We start from the raw sequence: 24,275 nt of genomic DNA, 5'->3' as shown, positions 1-24,275 counted from the left end.
ACATTGAATATGCCATTCTCTTCGAATCAAACTCAGATATCAGCAGCCTTCTGCAAAAGTACTTGCTCCACTCTGCTGGAAAGAGCTCTTCCGCGTTCCCAGCTATTGATGAGTGGCAATATAGTATACTACGCTACCAAGTAGAACATGATCACTTTTTCCAAAAGTGGAATGGACCATACCACGAGTAACCAGCGTTTCCCCACCAAGCTCACTTTGGCTTGTGTATTCACTGTGGCAATGTCTGAATCGGTCCCCTAGTCGAGCTGGTGCATTTGGTCTGGAGACCTGCCACCGCCAGTATCCATCTCTGTATTGTTGGCCGAGCTGAAAGACAGTGTATTTGTAGGAGAAGATGATTTGGCAAGTGAATGGCTAGGCAGTGAATTCGTTGGATAATGCTCCGATGGTGGAATAACTGTACTGTGCTGACCAATCTTGAAGAGGGCATTTCGATACATTTCCTGGACCTTCAAATGAGTGAAGTCGTCAACAGGCAACGGCCAGTACTCCGTCGTGATGACGCGACATAACTTCAGCTCCAGGGCCCCTCGACCTTGTTCCGGTACAGGATCGAGATAGTTGACAATAAATTGACCGATGGGCAGAAGCTTGTGCTTAAGGATCTGAGCATGGCTCTTGGCTCGAACGCGTGGACTGTAAGGTGGCAGACTTTCGGGCGTCAATGTTTTGAGCTTTTGCAAATCCTCGCGCACGGGCGAAAGTATGGCATGTAGCGACTGCCTCTCGATACAAGATATTCTCATGTTGTGTGAACTATTGCCTGATTCTGAAATTTGCATACAAGCTAGGGAAGACTCCAGGGTTAAGGTGCCCGATTGCAGGGATGCGAGGGCCAAGTGTCTGGAGCTGACGTTGGGTGAAAGCGGAAGCGGCGGATTATGAAGATTTGATAAGGCTGGTGGTGTATGCGGGGTGGTGAGGTGGTTCATGTCGCGATGGGGTTGATAGGCGCTAGAGTGGTCTTGCTTAAGTAAAGGCGTGGTGTCCATGACGGCTTCCCTGTTTCCCACCTCAAATCGTGTGCCGAAACCCCACCTTGTACCGGCGTTGAACGTGTTCTGGAAGATTCGCGCAGCCAGACGGAGAAGGACCGCGAATATAGCTGATGGCCTATGAACAAGATGGTCGAGACACATATGCCTGTGCCGTTGTGAGATGCTAGTAACCAAAGAGATACTGGTTGGACAAAGAGATGAGGCAGGCAGAGGGGTGCTGGGACCGGTACTGGTGGGTCACTTTGCCCTTTGATGACGAGCGCGTTTGCCGTCGAAAGAAAATAAGGGAAACTTGAATGACTTTAGGGAAACGAAAGGGACTTGTGCAGGTATGAAGGTTGGCAAAACGAAGGATAGAGTGGTGTCGTATGTAAAGGCCTGCTTGCAGCCAGGAACAAAGGATTGAAAAATATACAAAGCAGTGGCAGCACGTAGAATCGAAGGTTAAAAGACAAGAGTGCAGATGAGATGTGCCTACTCACTCATACGTGTTCACCGCCACTGCCAGCTTGTGCCCTTGAACACCTCTTGTTGTGTTCTTCTAGGGCCATTTTATTCGCTGGCTAGTCTCCTTCTCAACGCCCTTCTCTCCACCCGATCGGTATCAACGCTGCCGCGACCTGTCCAACTCCGCGCTCCGTCGCGAGAAGATTAAATTGTGCAGCTGCATTCCTCGTGTCCTGAATCTCGAGTCGAATGCCTAGGCCGTTCAGATACTTGCGAACCGCAGGCGCGATAGGCGTGGTGTTAGGGCCTGTTCCGATGATGAGAAGATCTGTCAAGGTACTGTTAGCTGGGCAATATCTTTGGAAAACTAAAAAGCCGTATTGCCGCATACCAGGCTTAGGATATACCAGCTCCAACACACCCCACACCTGCTCTGGCACCTCCCACTGTCTCTTGGCATTCAGCAATTTGCCCGTCATTGCATCTTCGCCCGAACCCCCTTCTCCTACTGTGCCTTCTTTTCGTTGTTCATATAGCCACGGCCGCCACCGGAATGCCTCGCCGCCCACAAGTAAGATGCCGCTGCCGCTGATGCGCATTTGGTTGTTGAGTGCGAAGCCATCACCTGTACATGCGTCGATGGAGGTGGCAGGAGCCGCGGTGTTTCGAAGCAAATCCAGAGCACTGAAGTCTGTCTGAGTATCCTCATTGCTTTTCGGCCCTCGATCGCGTGTCTTTGGGGCTCGGGATTGGGCAAGGGCAGGGCGCGTCGTGTGCAGCCATTGTGCATGACATGAGCGTGTAAATGGCGATGGCCTGCATCTCGCCACATTTGAACGACATGGTATTTGTATCGAGAGTCGTGAAAAAGTACGGATACACCTGGATATGGTTGGCTCCATGTTTGGGTATGCAATTGACGTGGTAACGCTCTGTGCTGTTGCAGGTCAAAGTTTATGATTCGAGCAATAATCTATGCTGTCATCGTCTGCGGGGAGCTCGGACGGTATCCCACTAGTCAAGCTAGCGCATTACACTGTCCTATTCTGACTCATGACCATCACTGATACCAAAACTGAACCAGGATAATTCTAAGCTCGTCCTCAACCATGTCCATAGAGGCTAAGAATGAACCTCTTCCTGGTACCGCAAATGTTTACTCTCGACCCATTCTATTGTACTCCCTTTGCCACACCCCTGACCTCCTCCTACTCTTGGTCTATCATCTATCTAACTCATTCCATGCACCAAGCTTATTCAATTAAATTCTCCCCTCATTCGAGGAAAGAAGGGCAGGATGTTGCTACCCAGCAGCCAGATCTGTTGCAACCATCTTAGTATTTCTTCGCTGTTTTAGCCTCAAAGAACAATCTTACCCCGTAGTAAACATACGACACGGAATCGTCTTTCTCCTCATAACTCCTTAGGTAGCCGCCTAATGTTCGAAGCCCAAGAATGGTAAAGGCGATACTGACAACCATGGGAGGTTGCCAAAAAATAATCAGCCCTGCTGTCCACGCCGCGATCAAGACAGCAAGCGACCACCTGGCTATGGGTTGAGAAAGCACCAACGGTATCGTCTTTCTCCCCATGACTGCATCTGCTGACCGGTCACGGAAATCCTGTGCGTGCCCCTATCACGGAGAAAATCAATTTAGCTTTCACTTGCTCGCTGCTCAAGGACTTACAGTAGTTGAAAAAATGAGACCGAAAATGAGAATCGCCAGGGCTTTCTTGCCATGCAAATCTTCCCCGTTGGCTGTCGCATGTTAGTATAGTCTTGGGTGGACAATCTGTATAGATTGCGCACTCACCAAAAGTAACTGTGGTTCCCCAACACTTGCACATCAGGCCGAAAGCCCCAATGACACTCTTCAAACTGGCAAAAGCAGCAAATCCGCCTTCATTGTAAATCGTGATGGCGGCTGTATATGCAATGGTGCAAACAAGAGTGTTGCAATGGAAAGCCGCGATCCACATGCATACTAACAGGCAGCGGTAAAGTATGTGGGCCTCTTCCAACGAGATGAGGCCAGAGGGAAGTGGGCGATGCGGTTTTGCAATGCGATCTTCTTCAAGACCGACAATCTTATTCACTGCATTAGTACCAGCTACCCAACCTTGCAAAGTATAGTCCAAATCACCTGATTCTTTGTCTATTCGCATATTAGTGTAATGTGCTTCAGAGCGGAGCATGAACTTCGTGCACATACTTCAAAAGCCAACAGATGCAGTTGACACCAAACTACTCCCTTGATAAACAAGGGCACACTGGGCACCCCTGAAATCGCAAGTGCCACGACAACCTGTTCTCTGATCAGCGTCGATAGCTTATCATCCATGCAAAATCTTACTGTTGGTATAGAGACAGCAGGAATATCAGATCTCTCAATGAGATACAATACTCTCAAAAGTTTCCCAGCGCGCTTGAGAAGCATCGGAAAATCTCCAGTGTACTTGAAAGACATTGTGAAAAAAGAGAGAGCCGTCATCCTACGAAAAATCCTTGACTAGAGTGTTGGGGGTATAAGATTGAGAGTGACTACGAAAGTCACGTGCAGGGCTGACATCTAACTGCTAACCGACATTGGGGCCTAACAAAAACCTTTCCTCTTACAAGTGACTGAAGGAAGCTTGGCTAAGCACTAGTTCTACCCAAGATAGCCCCCAAACTGCTCCACTGCCTTAATCGATCGACGAGTGTAGTAGCCTTATCGGCACCTGCATCCTGAATTCATTTATCAGAGAGAAAGGCGATGTTGGATTGTAAGACTTATTCGCAGCCGTGCTCTACCTTCCTGTTAGGAGTAGGGGTGGCAAAAATATATGACGTTTTTTTTAAGACACGTTCTAGGCTATGCTGCATCTATTCGTTGAAATCTGAGAATGAGACGGCAAATGTTGAAAATCATTAAAAGAACTTGTCTACTATGGTTCCGCGATGCTTATCGCGAGGGTATATGGGGCCAGATAATACTAATCTAACGGATAAATGCAGATTTCAAAATCGTATACAAACATGGGCAGCCTGAAAAGTGAGAATAAACGAGGGAACCTCTGATCAACGGCACATAGGGGGCGGTGCGACATTTTCTCGACCAACTTCCCGTCCAGGTATTTGTCCTAGTGCGTACTATGGCCCCAAGGCCCTCCCGAACCCCAAATCAAGCCGATACAGTGACAGCAGGTGTCAGGGTTACTGGTTGTTCTTCAACTTCTGCGTACTTAGTTCTCAGTCCTTCAACAGCCCGATCACCAAGTGCCAACATGTTCTCAGCTCCAATCATCTGGAGCATGGTAATGTCGAAGCCAAATGTCGTCCTCCACCACCTCCGCATCTCTATAGCAACCAAGCTATCCAGGCCAGCATCCTGCAACGGGCTCAATATATCAACCTCGCTGTCTTCCTTGTCATCAAGGGGTCGAAGAAGCATGAGCGCGATTTTTCTTGCAATCTGTCGCGCGAGGAAAACCGGGGTATCGAGCTGGTCGAGAAGTTTTGGCTCAGCAAGAACTTGCTGCATGAAGTCTCTGATGACCCGCGTGGGTTCATCCTCGTTGGAGGCTGCACCAGAAGCTACGTGCGCCGATGATTCGAGGTTGACGTAATATGACATTCGCCGGTCGTGTTTCCAAAATACGCGATTCGAAGGATCAGACAGCGATAGCCCGCTGCGAACACCAATGCCCAATAGAGAAGAGCATGTCCGTGATGTAACTTTGTTCAGCTTGGCTCTAGGGGTGCTTAGAATGAGCGTGATTGCGTCCAAGAGCTGTGGTATTCCGATACCATACGAACCAAGCAACCGCATTCGTTCCGCAAGTAGCGGATTCTCTGCGACATATCCGTGGTCGTACATCATACCGATGTCAACAGCAGAAGCGTTCAGGCCCAAGGAATGTCGATAAAGTACAAAAGTGTCGAGGAAGGTGTTCGCCGCTGCGTAGTTTGCTTGGCCAAAGTTGCCAAACACACCCGTGACCGAGCTGAAGAGAAGGAAGAAGTCAAGACTTATCTCTCTGGACATGCACACGTTGTGCATATTCCATGTACCATTGATTTTCGACTCGTTGACAGTGCTCCATGCCTCATGGGTCATCTCGCGGAATCCCATGTCCTGCAATTCCATGCAAATGTTCATCACACCACGTAGAGGAGCAGTTGCAGCAGCAATAGCCTTCTCCACGTCTTTGACAATAGCAACGCTCCCCTTCACTGCCATCACTTTGCATCCTTGGTACTCGAGTTCTTCCAAGAATGCTTTGTCGGTTTCCCTTTCTCCTGCATTTCGAGAAAGAAATATTAGGTGTCGTGCGCCATGCTCAACCATCCAATTGGCCACAACACGGCCTAGGCCACCAAGGCCACCGGCAAGCAAATACGATGCTTGTGGGTTGAACTTCGGACTGCGCTTGGGATTTTGTGTGATTGGTTCTTTCGGTTCAGTGGGCTGATCCGACGGATCACCTACAGACATGATAACCTTGCCGATATGTCGACCTTGTTGCATGTACCTAAAGCATTGCTCCACTTCGGCCATTGCAAAGGACTTTATGGGAAAGATGGGTTTGATGTGGCCTGCTTCGTAAAAATCTATCATCTTCTTCAGAAGCCTTGGACACTCCGTGGGTCGATTTTCGAAGAGAAGAGAGAGTTCAATGCCATGAAAGCTCCGATTCTCAGCAAAAGGACTCAGAGATATTCGGCCATTTGCTAATAAGTCTCGTTTCCCGATTTCGATCAACTTGCCGAGTTTCGCCACACATTCCCAAGATGCATGGAGAAGTTCACCTGAAAGCGAGTTAAGGACAAGGTCCACTCCAGCGCCATCGGTGGCGCGCATAACATCAGCCACAAAAGACCGACTGCGTGAGTCGAAAATATGGTTGCGTGGTATACCAAATTCGTTTTCTAGAAACTTGACCTTCTCTTCGGTACTGACGGTACAGTAGATCGTTGCCCCTACCATGCGACATAGCTGGATAGCCGCGATGCCGACTCCACCACATGCAGAATGAATCAGAACAGTGTGCCCAGCACTCATCTGACCGATATCGAGCAGTCCATAGATGGCGGTCAAGAATACACAAGGCATAGTTGCGGCTTCTTGAAAAGAGAGAGAATTGGGGAGTTTCCAGCACGTCATGCTGGGTACGACCGCTTTTGTTGTGAACAAACCTGTATTGCCCATAATAACGACACGGTCCCCTATCTGGAAATCGCCAACTTCTGATCCGATTTCTCGAATGATTCCTGCCGCTTCCAATCCGAGGACTTGGCGCGGTGCTTCGATGAGATCCATAGCGGTCAGCAGATCCTACGATGGTTAGCTCTCTGTGGGTTCCCAGCGATTGGAGATGCAGATGCTTGAGCTTTACCTTGAAATTGAGACCTGTCGCCATAATTTCGACCACAACTTGGTTTTCAATGGGTCTTTCGCATGGGACATTAGTCCACTGGAGCGTGTCCAGCCTGCCCGCTGTCCCCAGTGTTAGATTACGCTTGTCTTCCTCTCTCCGGGTCATTGGAGTCGCAGAATGAGCGGGTTCCCGAAGTTCCGAGTTGATGAGCAAAGGATACAACCGTGGTATATATATCTTGCCATTCTCAATAGCGTACTCCAATTCCAAATCGTAGCTCGATAAATGGCGACGAGAGAACCTTTCTGCAATCTGTGTAATCGCTTTCCAACTCACGTTCGTTAGCCGGTCGACTTCACAGATTGCCAAATCAATTCCCATTTCTTTCTGAATTGAACGCATGGCTCCAGGTGTTTGCCCCCATCTAGGGTGCTCGCAACTCAGCTGAGAGCTCCGAGTTAACCAGAGAATACCATTTTTTGATTCTGAGACTTGATTCAGCCATGAGCGGAATTTGTCGAAACGGGAGGCTTTGATGTTTGAGAAGAAAGATTCGCTGATATCGAGCAAACATATGACGTCCCCCTTGCGTGTCATTGTTGCAGTATCCCAGTGCTGAACGGTAGTTTCGAAGTAGCCATTTTGAGATAACTCAGTGTTCAAATCCTCGACTACTCGCTGTGTACTGTCATCAAATAGCAGTGTGAGAGGCTTGGGAAGCACCTCCTCGGCGAGAGGGTAGGCTATCATAAATGCGTTGCCCTGGTGTGGACGTGGGGCGTCTAGCATGCAATCCGCTACCCCTGTGAAACCAGCAGCGCGAAGCTCGCTATCCCATCTGTCAGGTTGTACATATGGCTCATCAGCGCGCCCATCGCCTTCGCCTAGCCACCATCCTGGAAGAAGGCCCATGGTGAAGTTAATCATTTTTACATCTGGGCACAGTTCTTCAAGATAGAATGTGCCATCACGACGTAATAGACTATGAACATTGCGTAGCGCTTGCTGGAGACTGGGAACCGCATGTATGACGTTGGTGGCGATGACAAGATCGAAATCATGACTTTGGAAGCCTTGAGCCACAGGGTCCTTCGTGATGTCCAGAACCTTGTATTCGAGTGCATAGTCTTTGAAAGTCTCTTTAGCAGCACCGAAGAACCCGGCCGAGATGTCCGTATAAGTGTAACTGGACCATAGCCTGCCTCCATCTGAATCATTCACCAAATTAGAAAGGAACTCGCGAGTTGTTCCTCCGGTTCCCGCTCCAATCTCGAGGATGCGCATGTTCGGTTTCTGATGTCCAAGAAGCTTCAAGTGTGGCCCTCGATCAGTGACTTTGATCTCTTGGTACAGCTTTGTCAATGTGTCATCAGCCACTAAAAGCTCTATTGCAGAGATTTCTTCCAGTACTAGCGGCACAATGTTTTCACTGATCTTTTTGATCGCATTCATAGTGCCAGGGAATGACATGGCTTTGAATTCCGCTGTCACAGTTTCCGTGGATCGCAATGTATCCGGAATGCTTTGCCTCTTCATCCAATTCACAAATCTTTCCATCGTACCCGATGCTGGTTTGATGGATTGAATTTGCTCCAAGGCCTTTCGGATGTGGAGTAAAGTCATCTCTTGAATGATTGGTGCGCATTTGACGGACTCGGCGCTATACTCGAGAAAGCTTGACATGGTTGTAAAGCTGGGCTCAATCATCCATGTTACCGAGGCGCCAGCATGAGGATCTGTCTCAAATATAGTATCTAGAGGCACGAGCTTGAGTTGGTCTACCTTCATAGCAAGCGACCCATTTGCACTAATGGCACAGCCCCCACCATGGACTCTACCATGCGCCAGTCCTTCCGCTGAGGTTTGCACCTGAAGGTCACCCGAGTAGTTGAAAACTTGTATGTTCTTGATGAATGTGGGCACACTCATTCGGTCAATCGTATGTGGTTGTCCGTTACATGCAGCCAGAGCTATTGCCTGGAAAAATACATCGATTGTTGTTGGATGTAACAGATAATGCGATTCGCAATCATCGGGGGTTTTATCGCAGACGGTGGCCTTCGCACTATGACTGTTTGGAGTACACTCGATGTCCTTTAGTCCTTGGAAGCAGGGCCCATACCTGCCCCCAACGTGCCACATAGCTTGGTACCATTTTGTGGTATCTGTCTTCCGTGGAAAATTATTTTCATGTACTGATGCAGGAGGAGGTGGAGAGATGATTGACTCAACGGAGCCTGAGCAGTGTTTTGTCCACGTAGTTCCTGAGTATGATGATATCGTAAACTCCCAGCCGTTACTCTCCAAATGATCCGTAATACGCCATCTTCTTAGAGAAGTAACGATCTCGACTGGGTTGCTTTCTTCCAGGATCAACGCGGTACCAATGACCATATTCTTCACACTGAAACCAAGAAATTTGAAGTCCTGGTCAGATAGGAATTGTCTCCGACAAGCTTCCCCAGCCATGGTGACGTATGCAGCACCTGGAAAGACAATAACGCCATCAACATTGTGGTCCCGCAGCCAAGGAAGACTCTCGAGATGAATGAGGTTTCGGAAGCTAGGCTGATCATCGGCGTTATCCAATACCGATGACCCCAAGAGCTCGTGATGTGCAAATTTGGGATGTCGCCACGCTTGAATAATGCGGTTGTGAAACAGATGTATGTTGCTGTGATGCCAGGGATATAGTGGCATGTCTGTTAGCACTTTTGCAGTATTGAGCGGATTCGTTAGTCGGCAGAGGTCGAAATCCAAGCCGTATTGCCAAAGTGTTCCCAGGGCTGCGAGCAGTGTTCCAACTGATTTCTTCTCTCTCTGGAGGCATGAGGCGTATGAGTAGACAAGAGAAGGTTTCGCCAAGATTTGCCGAAGCGGTCCCGAAAGAGTGCTGTGAGGTCCTATTTCGAGAAAACAAAGATTGCGATGCGGAGTATCTTTGAACTCAGCTAAAAGGCTTTCGAAAGCCTGTAAAAAGAGGACAGGTGATTCGAGGTTGCGACGGAAATACCGCGCGTCAATATGGTCGGAATCTGGCAAAAGTGCCCCGGTTACCGTTGAGAAAAAACATGCGTTTGTAGACGCTCCGGTCTGAGGAACTTGATCATTGAGAATTGATGCCATCATTTCCTCGTATTCAATACCAGCGTTGAACATGTGATGCGAGTGGTATGCCGTGCTCACCTTCAACATGCGCACAAACACATCAGGTTTGTTGGTTTGGATAGCTTCCACAACATTTCGTACAGCTACCTCGTCGCCCGAAATGGTGACGTTCGAAGGCGAGTTGTTGCATGCAAGGACCACACCCTCTTGAAGAAATGCAGTCATCTCATCCCAGCTCAGACCGATTGCAGCCATCGCACCACCCCCAGACACAGCTTGTGAAACAAGGCCTCGGTAGTAAGCAAGAGTTACGGCCGCTCGACGGGATATCCTGTTTGCCGCATATGCTGCAGCTATTTCTCCTGATGAATGGCCAAGCACACAGTGAGGTTTGATCCCTAGATCGGCTAGAGTATCTACTAGAGCCACTTGGATCGCAGTGCACAACGGCTGAGCAATAGCAGCCTTCCCCAAATTACTGGAGAGTTCACTTTTCATGAGTTCTTCCTGGATGCTCCATGTAGGTGGTTTTGGCAGCCCCCTGAGCTCTTCATCCATCGCTTTGATAGAAGAGGCAAATGTATCGTTGAACTGTAAAAGTTCAATGCCCATACGCGGCCAATGGGCACCCTGGCCAGTGAATATCATAGATAGCCGCGGCGACGACAACCCAGCGATGGAAACTCCAACGCGTGAGTCGATCGATCCTCCCTGTACCACACCAAAGGCGCGATGCGTAAGGTGCTCGCGTCGGCAAGCTAATGTGTATGACCCGTGATCGGCGTTCGTTGGATTTGACAATGCATATTCCCGAAGATTCCGGGTTTGCATCTCCAAAGATTCTGATGTGTTTGCTGATACCAAGAATAATTTACCCAATCCCACAGAGTTTAGAGATGACGCATTCTGCTCTACATCGACTGCATTCGAAATCCCGCTGTACGATGCAGCAGAATCGAGGATGAAATGAGCATTAGCACCTCCGATTCCAAAGTTGTTGACAGAGACTCGCTCGAATTTGTCCGCAGGCCATTCGATGCAACTAGTCGGCACCTTCAAGTCCTTGTCATGGAATGGGATGTTGGGATTTGGTGTTTTGAACTTGATATTTGGTGGTATGACACGATTCTCCAAAGCCAAGACGGCTTTGATGATGGACGTAATTCCCGATGCGCCTTCAGAATGACCAACATTTGGCTTGACAGACCCAATGTAGACTCCGCCATGTCCGAATACATTCCCCACTGCTGTAGCCTCGATAGGATCGCCTGTGGTGGTGCCCGTTGCGTGACATTCAACAAATGCAGTTCGTGTGATGTCAGATTCTGGGATCCCAGCAGTCTGGTATGCTCTACGCATCATTTCCTCTTGGCTCGAAGAGCTGGGCATACTCGGCCCAGGAGTCTTTCCATCGGCATTCGTAGCATATCCACGGATGATGGCGCGGATAGGATTTCCATCCCTGATAGCAGCACTAAGCGGTTTGACGTAAATCAAGTTGACAGCTTCTCCACGCGCGTACCCATCTGCATCTGCATCGAACGATCGAGAAGATGCGTTGGGTGAGGTGACGCCTTGTTCCGACATATCGGACATAGTATCGGGACTCCAAAGTAGATTACAGCCGCCAACCAGAGCTGCACTGCAGTCACCGTTCCGTATTGCGAGACATGCTTCATGTAATCCCAGAAGGGATGCGGAACATGCTGTCCGGATAGTCATACTCGGACCCTTGAGATCGTACTCATACGCTATCCGATTCGAGAGCGAAAAGTCGTTGTGACCAGTGACCTTGTACATACTCTTGTTCAAACGGTCTTTGGTAGCCATCTCTAACCAATCGTTTCCGAATGACCCGATATATGTCCCAATGTCTTTTCCGCGCCACCCGATCTCTCCAGCGCTTTCGAAACACTCTCTTGCAAGCTCTAGAAGGAATTTGACCTGAGGATCCATGCGCTCCGATTCTTGTTGCGACATGCGAAACAAGGAAGTGTCAATAGCGCCCACTTCAGCGCTTTCGTCCAGAAAGTAGCCATATGTTGAGTTGATATAGCCGGACTTTCCAGAAGCCGAATGGAAAGCTTCGGCGTTGAACCGTGTCAGAGGAATGGGTGCACGAGCATCCTTCTTCTCCGTGAGAAATGTCCAGAACTGCGCGGGTGTTTTGAGCGCGCCAGGCAAGCGAAGAGCCATGCCACAAATGGCAATTGGGTCTGATCGCATGTCCATCTTGTTGATCTAAAACGTAAAAAGTTATCGGTGCATTTATAGAAACAATTTACTTCGTGACCAGAACAATAACTGAAGCCTGACGAGATTATGTTTGACAAGTTTTCTGCTGCTTTGCGTTCAAACTTATCTACCTCAGTTTCACGTGAGGCCCCCTTCACAACTGCATCCTAGTTTACTTATTCTCGTTAGCGTAGTCGCAAGCGAACATCGCGGTGGATATCAAACTGCATCAAAAAGCATTCGTTTGCATAAACCCTTTACTCTACCGTAGCTCAGGGGAGCGCTCCTATCGCTGCACAAGGAAGGACATTGCCCTAGAATCACATGTCCAGCGAGAATGGTAGTCTCCGTGCAAAGAATCCAGGATCGTGGTTGCAGCTTCGTGTATACCACCCAATGACTTTCTCGATAGCTGTTTTTTTATCTTCATCTCGTACAGACAAGAACACACAAAAAGCAGCTTACCGGTCAACAGAAACGTTCGAAAGTGTTGTTTTTTGGCCCTTATATGCACGCAAAACGGACATCCTATCTCATCGGTGTCGCGTCTAGTCTGAAGCCGTGCCTGGGTCTAGCGGTGAGAACCACGACCGACTTCCACCTCACTTGACTCGTCTACTTCTGATTCAAAGTTCCATGGAACACCGTTTCTTCAAGATCCCAAATCTGTGCTAGCGGTGCATATCTCAATGTAACGTTCCCCCCTCATCTTGTTTGTTACCGAGTGCCGGGTGTGAGAATGTTGAGAAAAATAATTGCTTTTTTTAATCGCTGGTCAATGTGATGTTCATGGGATAATTATTGGCCAACCATGCTGCAAAAGATCTACAGCGATCTTTTGTCACGTGGCTTAGAAGACGCGTGAATCTTTTTAGAAAACTCAATTGCGGTGTTCCATTACTATAGCATGGCTAGGAACTACTACCTGAACACTTTACAACCCCATTATTGATGCGATAGTCGAGAACAAAAAGAAATACAGGTTTTGAGGTTTCAAATTCAAGAATCGTTGGATAGATTGACGAGTACTTATCCATTCACAGCGAAGAACTGGATTTGCCAGTTTTCTGACTGTGCTTGACTTTGCAGCTAAGTAGTTTCAAACAGACATTGTCTCATCTATTCGACAAACAGTAGCGTATCCCGACTCGAACAAATATCCCTTAGAATTATTTGACGTCCAGCTTTGTTGAATGGCTAGAATGGTTCCGATCGCCTTGGTCGAGCTGCTTACTTTTAGGGCAATCAACGCTTGGACGTTCCAACAAAGCGTCGATATATGTCAGAGCCAGAACTTGGGTAGACGTTCATAAGCATGATGCCTTTGGTGTAAAAGTGTACTTCGCCCCCCGCCTCCCCCAGAGTCCGAGGACCTCCCACAACCATCTCGAAATTTACAGCTCTAACAAGAAGATGGAGGAAACATCTGCCACCCGAGGGACTCCAGATGTTTTCTCAATAATTGAGCCCAAAAGAGATGAGGGCCGCGACAGACGGTATTTGATGGCTGCTTTTGGTAGTCTTTGCATTGTCGTACTAATGGTTGCTCTTGACGCTACATCTTTAGCAGTCGCATTGCCTGTAAGCTTTGCCACTCCATATCATTGCTATCTCTGAATGCTTCTTAGTAGTAGCAGTAGCTAACTAAGCTGAAGGTTATTACAGAAGCTCTTACAGGCTCTGCTGTGGAAGCTTTTTGGAGCGGCACTTCGTTTCTTCTCGCATCGACTGTATTTCAGCCAATATTAGGATCATTCTCAAATGTCTTTGGAAGAAAACCGCTCATTAATGTTAGCATGACTCTTTTCTTAGTGGGCTCAATCGTCATTGCTATTGCCACGAATTTCACAGTTGTACTGGTAGGAAGGACCATCCAAGGTGCAGGCGGAGGTGGGATCCTGTGCATAACAGCCTTGATAGTCGTTGACAAGATTCCTCTAAAAGAACGTGGGAAATGGTTTAGCTCGCTTGGAGCTATGTGGTCCCTCGGCACCGTCACAGGACCTTTACTTGGTAAGTTGCAATGCATTCGAACCTAGTATAGCATTAACATATCGAAATCTAGGCGGAGGCTTGGCTAAAGAAGCCTTGTGGCGCTGGATTTTCTGGATCAATATCCCGTTTATTGGCATCGGCGGAATATCCATCGCGATATTTTTGAGATTCAATAAGGCCAATGTAGCTCTTGTCGCAAAGATGAAGGAGTTAGATTGGGTCGGAATGAGTCTTTTTCTCACATCGGCAACGGGATTTCTTATCCCCATCACTCGGGGTGGTGTTGAATGCCCCTGGAACTCATGGCGTACGCTCGTACCGCTCTCCATGTGCACTGCTGGACTGATGATATTTGCTTTACACCAGGAGTATGTGGCCAAAAACCCGTTCATTCCTATTGCCATCTTCAAAAACCGGTCTGCATCAATCACGTACATGCAAACTGTCGTTTATGGCGTCCTTCTATCAATGGTAATGTTTTACCTTCCACTTTATTTTGAGGCAGCAAAGGATATGTCGCCTGTCATGGCCGGTGTGGGCATGTTTCCATGGAGCTTCACGCTGGCCCCAACTGCAATGGTATGTTTCTCGGCTGTTTATATATCAACACAGAATGCTAACCATGACACAGATTGTCGGAATCGCTATATCGAAGACGGGAGCATACCGATGGGCGAATTGGCTAGGTTGGTGTGTTGTGGTGGTCAGCATGAGTCTCCTCGTACTGCTCAAATCCGATACACCAACAGCCGTATGGGCGTCAATAAGTCTCGTTGGTGGTATTGGACTCGGAGTACTCTATCCGGCCATGATTCTCGGTGTTCAGGCCTCTACGACCGCGGAAAACCAGGCCTCCGCAACAAACATGTTCACGTTTTCCAGAGCTCTTGGCCAGACCCTCGGTGTTGCAGTCGGCGGAGTAGTGTTTCAAAACATGATTGAGAAGAGGATGCTGTCAAAGCCGCTCCTGGCTAGGAAAGCCAGGGAATATTCCAAAGATGCAATAGGCTTGGTACAGATCATCAAAGCTATGCCGAAGAGCGATGTAAAAGAGCAAGTGATTGAGAGCTTCACTTACGCACTTAGATATATCTGGATCGTAGCGGCAGCGATCGCAGCGATCGCACTGCTCGCGAGCATCTTCATTGAGGCGTATCAGTTAAGCGATCCACTCGAGGCGGACCAGGCCGCTGAAGAACACAAAAAATAGGCTATTAGATTAGAACTGACTATTCAAAGTAGGCTTCAGCGCTGAACCTGCTAAGTGCATTGCCTTCTGGACCAAGCCATCTTGTAGAAAAGGGTAGAAGCGAACTACATTAATAAAAGAAATATGAAGTTGGAAACAGCAACTTCTCGTTTGGAGATTTAAAAAAAAGCAGCGCCTCCTACATCCTACAATAACAGCAATCATAACCAGCAGGACATCACGCGTACATTTTGAATTAGGCGCATGACGACAAATCATATGGACACCACTATCAAGCGGTAAAATTAATTTTTTGTAACCTAGAAGGGGGTATCATACAATATTGCAAACGTCCCAAGAATGTGTGTGAACAGCAACGATTCACGGTAGAAGCTTGGGCTCAAGCTCATGACGCACGCGGTACTTAGCCAAGGGTATGGGAACATCGACGCTATATCCCAATTCTCCCTGTACCTTTTCCATCTTCCTGGTCACCTTACCGACCAGCCGAGCAATCCAACGATCATTGGCCATTGCATGAACGGTGGTTTGTCCAGCTTTACGCATACCTACCATGGTTTTGTTCGACGCTTCCTTGAAACCGGTATCTACTTTTTTGAGAAAAGCCTTGAAGCTTTTATCTTCAGTTCCGTTGATGGTCGTCTGTGTGGTCTCAGTGTTGTTGGTGTTAACGGATGCTACACTGCTCGCCTCGCTGTCGGACAGGTTGGTGCTGACGCGCTTGAGCTCTCGTAGAACCTTGGCCTCCTCAAAATCTTTATCCGACTCAATGACCTTTGTGGCCTTGACAATGGCGGCAACAAAGTTCAACAGATCTTGATGGAACTGAGCTGGTAAGTGTGCATGTGCACTGACATGCATAGCCGCTTCATCCCTCTTAAGTCGTTTGAGCTCTTTTCGAGCTAATGCCTGTTTTGGAGTAGGCTCAGCTTCGTTGATGGCTGACTCTATCTCGAGTAACTCAAAGTCGCTTGCTTTTTCAGGGAAGATGTGCTCATGGTGAGGAAACAAGAAAGTGGGTATTGTGAGAGTTGCATTTGCGCCTCCCAATCGGACGACTTGTTTAAGCTCGACAGCATCTGGCAGAATTCTGTAGGCAAGAACATCAGAGATCTTGAACTTGGCTTGAATATTGTAGTTCGTATTGATCGGGAACTGCGCCTCACTCTGAATTGGGCCCAGTTCAACAGCAAAATTGGCATCCGCGCACCAGGAAGATATCCGCGCCTCAAGTCTACGAATCTCTGCATCCTGGGACGAGTAATGCTTGAAAAAATACTTTTTCATGAGTGCCGTGAACCATTTCCCTGATCCGGCGGCTGTGACGGACTTGAACTTGACCGGGTGAAAGTAGCAAATAGGGCTGAGCATTAATCGGTATAGCAATGGCAGTCGGTGTAGGAACTTTTTGACGTTGGGATAAGATGTCTTGCGAAGTGTGGATACTCTTATCGATTTGGAGGGTGGGTGGGGTATGGAAGGCTGGCCGTGAATCTGGGCACAAATGGCGGCACGAAAGTCGTCCATATTTTCGATATCGAGTCGCACCCCTGGTTCTTCCCTCGCCTTTCTGCTCTGCTTCCCTTCTCTTTCCTCATTTTCTGAGTCGACTTTGCTATCTTTACGTGCCTTTGAAGCCTGGATCAACTGTTTCTTTGCGATGGTTATGGCACTAGTTTCGTCGATGTAGCGTATCAGCTCCTTGTACTTTGTGTGTGCTTGCTCTTCGTCCGGAGCCACCTTTTTGACGGATGAGAAGGCAGATGCGGTGTCCTGAGCCTCGGTTGGGACTTTTCCGGCGGTGAAGTTTCGCATCATGTCGGTCGGGCGACCGGTGATGCCGCCCTTTTGCGTTGCCGCTCGAAGTATAGCCGTGTTGGTTACGACCATCGAGTCATCATCGTCTGGTTCCGGAACGCCATACGTGACATCGCCAAAGGTGACTTCCCATTCCCCGCCTTTGACGTTTGCATACACGTCATCGACCGTGATTTCGCGGAACAATGGCACAACCACTTTATCCACCTGTATGCCCAGCTCGACATCATCGGAAAGTTTGATCCCAGCCTCCACGCCATGGGCAACAAGCGTCATTGTCGAGAGCGATAGCGTAACGCCGCGAATGACAAAGAGACCTTTGACCTCGGTATCAATCTCCAGCGCCGGCAAGTCAAAGAAGGCTATCTGGTCGTTGATGAAGTGGAGATCGCGCAAAAATGTTTTGCGTAGACTGCGTCGTGCGAGGGCGGCAGCGGCGTCGAATTGGTAAAGGCACGTGATGAGAAGAGTTGGCCAGCAACAGGTGAAAAAGACCCAGTAGAGGAGCCATGATGTTGCGCATACCGCGTATGCCAGGTTAACGGTAGCGAAGATGGTCCACACAGGGGCGAACGGGAGGATGCGATGTCCGTGGGCTTCACCCAGCAAGATGGCATACACAAAGGTGGGCGCTCCCGAGATGACCCATCGCGACGGCCAGGAGAGAGTCAGTGCAGCAAGAGCGGTGGCGACAAGGAAGAAATTAGGGATGAGTTTGCTGGTAAGCTCGCGCTCCGATGTCGAAGATGGTAGAGGATCTGCGAGCGGAGCGACTGGTTTGCGCTTTGGCATAGCCGGTAGCTCGCGCGGTACGTGCGAATCCATATTTGCGGCGCCGTAGAGTATGGAAGGTGCAGATGGACTAGGAGAGAGAAAGGTACATGGTGTTTGTGGTGCTCAGCTCGCTGTGAGTGGAGTGGAGTAGAGTAGAGTAGAACAACAGTGTGCGCAGGTGCCGTCATTTGCACGCGACTGGACATGCAGGGTTTCTTTGACAACCGCCTGACGTCATCAGGCGTTCCCCACACTCAAACAAGCCATGCGCATCTGTTCAAATAGCCGGGTGGAGCAAAAGGAACGATAGAAATTATGATTGCGATGCGTGGTAGAAGTGGCATCGGTACATACTTAGTACACATGGTTAGCTACCGCCCTGTACTTGGACCATGTCAGCCCCAGTGACCAGGCTTCCCTGCGCCGGTGACGATGCATGCCCCGCACTCCAGTATTACTTACGTGCTTGTACTACCACTACTACTACGGTCCGATCCACAGTCCGGGGAGCATCACATCACGTCATCACAGCACGCGCACCGACGTTCAGGGGAAACACCGTTCTCATGGCTCAGATGAAGACTGAGACTTGTGTTGCTCTGCCTATTGCGACGTAATGGTGTTTGCTCATCGCTTCGATAATGGATACATATTCCCGACGTACTAACCCCCATTGGCCACTAACCTATCATCACACCATCAACTCATTCTTCAAATGATAGGTAACTGATCCCTAAATGGCACAGCACATTGTACTAAGCATTCGAGCCAGTATTCAGACTATGAACGGCTGGTGTACTACACGATACCTCTTTTCTGCCGAGTCCCGTTTTCCGACTATCCAAAATCAAAACATATTACTAGTGAAAAGGAAGTCGTGTATAAAGTATTGGATTGAACCGGAGAATAAGAGCTAGTGAAGAAAAGCTGAGTCCGGGCCGGTCTGAGTTGATCGACAGACGTCTAACATTCATGGCCCTTAACGATACCTGGAGGAAACTAAGCAAAATACGTCTATTCTGCGACTACAGTGAGAATGATACGGTGGTGAGTGATGCGTGCTGACTTTACAATCAGTCCAGAGTTATCATAGGCTTGCGAAAGGCCTAGATCAACTTCGGATTCCGAGGAGATTATTGATCAAGGACATATACAGTTAATGTAGGGGGCCTGAGCCGACCAGGGTGGTTGTTTTGTCAGGTATAAAACGACAACAGCATGCCCCGCGCACAATGCGGATACACATGTACTGTGCTTGGACGCCTAACCGACAGTGTGGCAGAACACAATGAGCCGTACCAACAGTGATAGAGTGCGGTGGGCTGAACTGGTTGAACAGCATCTAGCACACGCCTTGACTGCGAGCGAGTCATATACCGAGGCGGATATCGCGGCCCATGTGGACTTCTTCAGACATCATGTCTGCGACTGGCTAGGCCCAGGACCAGTACCATCGCTGCCACTGCGTCCCGCGGGGCCATCAGCGCTAACATACGACGCAACTCCAGTCGAGGTGAGCTACGGGTGGAAGGGCACGTCGTCAGTTATGGTCCGCTACGTGGTTGACTTGATTGGACGCCAAGGAAATCCGAATCGTGCTGCTTCGCTCTTGACAGCCCAAAAGACGATCGACGGGCTGCGTAAATATGCGAGCAGATCAGGGCTTGGTGGATATCGTATCGATATGCTACCAGATATATGGGAGGCTGTGACGGCGCGGCTGGCCCACTGGGAGAAGACGGACCACACGGCTGGATGCAAAGTGTGCACACCTTCAACGACTTTTGTCGGCTTCGACCTGGCAACTTCAGGACGGGTGCACGGTAAGCTGTACTGGCGCCTTCCAGCGTGCCTGTTTGGGCAGAAGCTTCTCCAGTTGTTGGACGACATCTTCGCTCTACTGCCACGCTACGGCGTAGACATTGGCGCTCAATGGGCTCAGCTGCGACGCCATCTTAGCTTGCATCCCACCAGCGAGGGAGGCACTCAAGGTGTACGACCGCGCATGCTCTCGATTGATGCCACAAAGTATCCTTCGGCGCGCATCAAGTTGTACAGCCGTTGTTACTTTGACTCGCACGCTTCCTTTGCCGACGCCGTTGAGCCACACCTTAGCCTGGACGGGGTGGCGCCGCTGCCACTGCCCTGTCACTACGCCACCTTGTGGGCCCGTCTCCAGACACAGTACCAGGACCAGCCTCAGCACCAGCGCTACTGCTTGCTCGCTCACGACATGCTGCCAAATACTACCATCACCACCAAGCTGTACTGGTTTGCCGACCAGATGCCCGGCGGCGATGCCCTCATCATCAACGACTTGGTGGCCGACTTTGCCCAGCCCCACGCCTTCATGAAGCGCCAGCTCGACGCTGGGCACTTTTCGCACAACTCGAGCTACATTCGAGAGATTGGCATGGGCCAGCGCAAAGATGGTACGCTTGATATGGCCCTCTACATTAGTCCTTGTTTGTTTTCCACATAGTAGCAACTGTGCAGTCATTCAGTACGATCGAGGGTAATGCATGCTTTTCAGTTGACAGCGTCTCTCCATGCTCACGATACCCAATGACTATCGCCCTATCCTAAGCTACTCGTGGGTGTTGTATGTAGGCTTACTCGGTGTTTACATACTTGGGTATGTTCAAGCGTGGCGTTGCTTTGAACATTACAGGTAGTACGTAGTGGTAACTTAAGCGAGAGCTTGTCTGATTTGTACTGTCAGTAAGCACATACTTGGACACATGTACGCCCCAAGGATATAAGTGGAAAAGAGGCTCAAATCGCGTCCGAACGACGACTGTGGCTTGCAGTTTCGGGACATTATTTGACATGGGCTCGTTGGGCCGAGGTTCTAGATGGCCGTCTCATCTCCCATGCGCAACTTGCAGTCGTCTTTTGATTGATTGATTGAGCGCGGCGACATGCCCCTATGCTGGTAACAAGAAGTGACTTCAGAGGATTGCAAATGCTACTCTGGTTGGAGGACGGGCCGGTGAGCGGCGGTGGACCCGATAAGAAACGGACCTGCCCCTTTCGGCCTAGGCTGACATGGCCACTAGGAACCGTGAACGACTAGTGGCTGCAAAACGGCAATGCTTGTGAGGCTTCATCTAAAGCTTGCATTGTTCATTCTCCATAGCTCAAGTCGTGTGCCGCCCTTGACACACATGTAGTCTCCAGCGGAGAGGCACATCACTCATGTAAGTGGACCAACTCAACACTCAAGACGCGACTCGATCAAGTCCACCACAAGACCATCTCCTCGAGGAACCTGTTCGCTCGCATCCACCAAGCCGGTCCTGCACACCTGATCTTTGCCTACTTTGGCAGCTCTATTCACCACGCTAACAAGAGATTTGAGCCGACATTGTAAAATCCGCACATGTCGCCTTCCCCATTGAGCGACGCACTAATGCGGTGCAAGCTTAGCGATTCGTTGCTATCCATTGCATCACCTCATCGTTCGCGGAATATGGAGTCGACTCTACAAAGCACCGGCCGGTATCTCACCGTCCCATGTAGTGCAGCTAGCGCCTGGACTGGATATAAATGCTCGTCACTGCCCTACATCCTCCATGTACCTCAAGTTCGAAATTGCTCGTCTTCGGGTCACGTCAAGTTGCAGCAATGGCACCCATCTCCAAGAGCATTGCGGCTCTATCTCTCGCTTCGGGTGCTCTCGCCTCGCCCTTCCATGCGCGTCAATACAATGCAACGAGCCCGTGTGCCCAAGTAGCCAGCTCGGCCGCAACTCAAACAGCTGCCGTGCCCACCGTCCCTGCACAGTTGGCCTACGATTGTCTTACTTCAGTCCCGTTCAACCAATCTGCTGCCCTTGCACTTGTCGACGGTGTGGTGCCTTATTTCCGATGGCAAAGCAACACTGTCTGGCTCAAGGATCCCCCCAAAGAATACGCTGAAAAGGTGCAACCCGGTGTCGACATCTGGGGTGGGCTTGACAAGATAAGAGAAAAGGTAGTCAAGAGCAATTATGCGAACGAATACGAGGTATGTCGTCGGCGCACAAAGTCGAGATTCAAGAGCTTACCCATGTCACAGTTCGGCTTCGAGCTCTATCGTCTTCTCCAAACTACACACGACGGCCATTTTGTCTATGTGCCCGACATCCTAGGAACCGTTTTTAATTTTGCGCGACCAATTCCTCTCGTTTCGGCCTCTTCAGATGGCAAGGAACTACCAAAGGCCTACGTCTACGACGATGTCTTAGCTGAGTCTTTTGGCAACGCAACCTTCAAGGCATCTCCCATCACAAAGATTAATGGTCAGAATGCTAAGGAATACCTCGAAAACTGGGCACAGTACGGCTCTCTCCAAGACCGCGATGCTCTTTACAACAACGTCTTCTATGAACTTGCTACTGTGTCACTTGGCCCCACTGGACCTGGCATGGGCACTTTTGCTGGGTCAGGGAGAGGTCGCTGGGTATGTAGATACATCTACATGAAGCTTCCATGAGCTAGCAGCTGACTCACGACAGATTTACCCTGGAGCTACCACCACGCTTGATTTCGCCAATGGCACCAGCCACACCTACCAAAACTTTGCCAAGGTCTTGATCCCATTCGATGGTATCACTGATGGCGAGAGCCTCTACAAGCTTTGGTTTACCGGCAACCAACCTACTGAGACTGAGGATCCCGCTCCTTCTAACTCTACTACACCAACCCCTTCGGCATCCGCCTCTGCATCCACCACACCAATTCCTGCTCCTGGCTTCCCACCGCCAGTTATTCGTGAAAGCCACAACTTGATTGGTGGTTATTACCTGGAAGACGAGTACTCCGATGTTGCTGTTCTGTCCGTTCCTTCATTTGTGGGCATCGATGCTCAGGAAGAATTCCAAGCCACTGCTGTAAACTTCCTCTCCGCAGCCAAGGCTGCCGGAAAGAAGAAGCTTGTCATTGACGTTCAGGCAAATGGTGGTGGTACCATCCTGCTGGGATACGACCTCTATTCACTCCTCTTCCCTAATGACATCGATCACGCAGCAGCTGACCGATTTCGTGCTTTCGAATCAACGGATCTCATTGGCAAACAGTTCTCCAAAGCTTCTGAAGGTGTGACAAGAGAGCCAGTCACTCCGGAACAAAACGAAACACTGTACGACCTTCAGAGCGATGTCATCTCTTCTACCTTCAACTATCGCACAGATCTGAACCTTGATGGGGAACCCTTCACCAGCTGGACGGAAAAGTTTGGTCCGTTTCATGCCAAGGGTGACAACTATACAAGCCTCTTCCGCTGGAACCTAAACGATACATTGATCACCCAGAACTCAGGTGGCATCTATGTTCACGGCCATGGCCCTCTATCCAACTATACCGAACAGCCCTTCGCTGCTGAGGACATTGTTGTCGTAACTGACGGGTACTGCGCATCTACTTGCACTATTTTCTCTGAGCTTATGCGCCAACGTGCTGGTGTTAAGTACATATCCCTTGGTGGTCGCCCTCGTGAGGGTATCACACAAGCAGTCGGTGGAGTCAAGGGTACCAACAATCTTCCTTGGACCTATATCCAGGCGCTTGCTCAATATGCGGTTCTCAACACCACCTCTTCAGCCGACGAGGCAGCGCAGCTCAACAACACCGAGCTAAACCAGTACTGGTCTTCCGTTCCCTTTGACCGTCTCGCTATTGGTTCGTCAATCAACATCAATTTCCGAGACGGCATTCGTGACGGCGACGAGACTGAGACCCCACTGCAGTTCGTCTACGAGCCAGCTGACTGCCGCATCCTGTACACTAAGCAAATGACCGTTGACATCACCGCTATCTGGAAGGCCGTCGCAGACACCACCTGGGGCGGAAAAAGCCACTGCATCGCCGGTGACTTTGCCGGATACTCAACAAACAGCCTGACCAAACGCGAGTTGAGCGGTAGAGAAGAGGCTCTCAGCAAGAGAATGAAGCAATGGAGGAGAGAACTTGCGCCAAAGGATTACCCCCTCGATGTCCGCACCGATATGCGCAAGGCAAAGATTATGGGTGACGGCGTTATGTGGCCATAAAGCCATAGCGTAATTCTTCAACACCACCTTCGAAGTAAGAGAAGGTAGGCAATATCATTAATGAATACATAAATCTCATTCATGACTCATGCATCGTACACTTCTATACCCAGTGACTTGGACCAATCTTACTATCGAAATCTATAGCATCTTTTGAAGTAACAACGAGAGTACGAGAAGTGATAGCATAAGACGTCATAGTAAAGTATCGAAGATCAAGCATAGCGAGATTTGAATGCAATAGCCCCGTTAATTCGGAGAAGGCGACTGATACCGA

At 49.4% G+C, this 24,275-nt stretch overlaps 8 protein-coding genes across 8 annotated transcripts; 3 read left to right on the top strand and 5 right to left on the bottom strand.

The window, feature by feature from the left end:
- Positions 1-257: 257 nt before the first annotated feature.
- Positions 258-1,160, bottom strand: COCVIDRAFT_97134 (hypothetical protein; the record flags this gene model as incomplete). The annotated part of the gene is made up of 1 exon (XM_014701907.1): positions 258-1,160. The coding sequence occupies one exon, from the start codon at positions 1,158-1,160 to the stop codon at positions 258-260; it is 903 nt and encodes a 300-aa protein (XP_014557393.1).
- A 434-nt stretch (positions 1,161-1,594) lies between these two features.
- COCVIDRAFT_97129 (hypothetical protein) lies at positions 1,595-2,368 on the bottom strand (the record flags this gene model as incomplete). The annotated part of the gene is made up of 2 exons (XM_014701906.1): positions 1,595-1,794; positions 1,858-2,368. The coding sequence occupies 2 exons, from the start codon at positions 2,366-2,368 to the stop codon at positions 1,595-1,597; spliced, it is 711 nt and encodes a 236-aa protein (XP_014557392.1).
- A 432-nt stretch (positions 2,369-2,800) lies between these two features.
- COCVIDRAFT_97237 (hypothetical protein) lies at positions 2,801-3,446 on the bottom strand (the record flags this gene model as incomplete). Its single annotated transcript, XM_014701905.1, has 3 exons — positions 2,801-3,100; positions 3,155-3,225; positions 3,281-3,446. 3 exons carry the CDS (start codon positions 3,444-3,446, stop codon positions 2,801-2,803), a joined length of 537 nt encoding a protein of 178 aa, XP_014557391.1.
- A 1,184-nt stretch (positions 3,447-4,630) lies between these two features.
- COCVIDRAFT_25939 (hypothetical protein) lies at positions 4,631-12,167 on the bottom strand (the record flags this gene model as incomplete). The annotated part of the gene is made up of 2 exons (XM_014701884.1): positions 4,631-6,784; positions 6,846-12,167. The coding sequence occupies 2 exons, from the start codon at positions 12,165-12,167 to the stop codon at positions 4,631-4,633; spliced, it is 7,476 nt and encodes a 2,491-aa protein (XP_014557370.1).
- Positions 12,168-13,673: 1,506 nt separating this feature from the next.
- Positions 13,674-15,375, top strand: COCVIDRAFT_97348 (hypothetical protein; the record flags this gene model as incomplete). Its single annotated transcript, XM_014701904.1, has 4 exons — positions 13,674-13,751; positions 13,826-14,183; positions 14,236-14,744; positions 14,797-15,375. 4 exons carry the CDS (start codon positions 13,674-13,676, stop codon positions 15,373-15,375), a joined length of 1,524 nt encoding a protein of 507 aa, XP_014557390.1.
- Positions 15,376-15,735: 360 nt separating this feature from the next.
- Positions 15,736-18,018, bottom strand: COCVIDRAFT_97194 (hypothetical protein; the record flags this gene model as incomplete). Its single annotated transcript, XM_014701903.1, has 1 exon — positions 15,736-18,018. One exon carries the CDS (start codon positions 18,016-18,018, stop codon positions 15,736-15,738), a length of 2,283 nt encoding a protein of 760 aa, XP_014557389.1.
- Positions 18,019-19,255: 1,237 nt separating this feature from the next.
- On the top strand, positions 19,256-20,649 carry COCVIDRAFT_15311 (hypothetical protein; the record flags this gene model as incomplete). The annotated part of the gene is made up of 2 exons (XM_014701865.1): positions 19,256-20,399; positions 20,639-20,649. 2 exons carry the CDS (start codon positions 19,256-19,258, stop codon positions 20,647-20,649), a joined length of 1,155 nt encoding a protein of 384 aa, XP_014557351.1.
- Positions 20,650-21,594: 945 nt separating this feature from the next.
- On the top strand, positions 21,595-23,998 carry COCVIDRAFT_97217 (hypothetical protein; the record flags this gene model as incomplete). The annotated part of the gene is made up of 3 exons (XM_014701902.1): positions 21,595-21,975; positions 22,027-22,410; positions 22,466-23,998. The coding sequence occupies 3 exons, from the start codon at positions 21,595-21,597 to the stop codon at positions 23,996-23,998; spliced, it is 2,298 nt and encodes a 765-aa protein (XP_014557388.1).
- Between the last annotated feature and the right edge of the window lie 277 nt (positions 23,999-24,275).

Source organism: Bipolaris victoriae, assembly GCF_000527765.1.
Source record: "Bipolaris victoriae FI3 unplaced genomic scaffold scaffold_35, whole genome shotgun sequence".
Classification (NCBI taxonomy): domain Eukaryota; kingdom Fungi; phylum Ascomycota; class Dothideomycetes; order Pleosporales; family Pleosporaceae; genus Bipolaris; species Bipolaris victoriae.
This window is presented reverse-complemented; position numbering and strand designations above follow the sequence as displayed.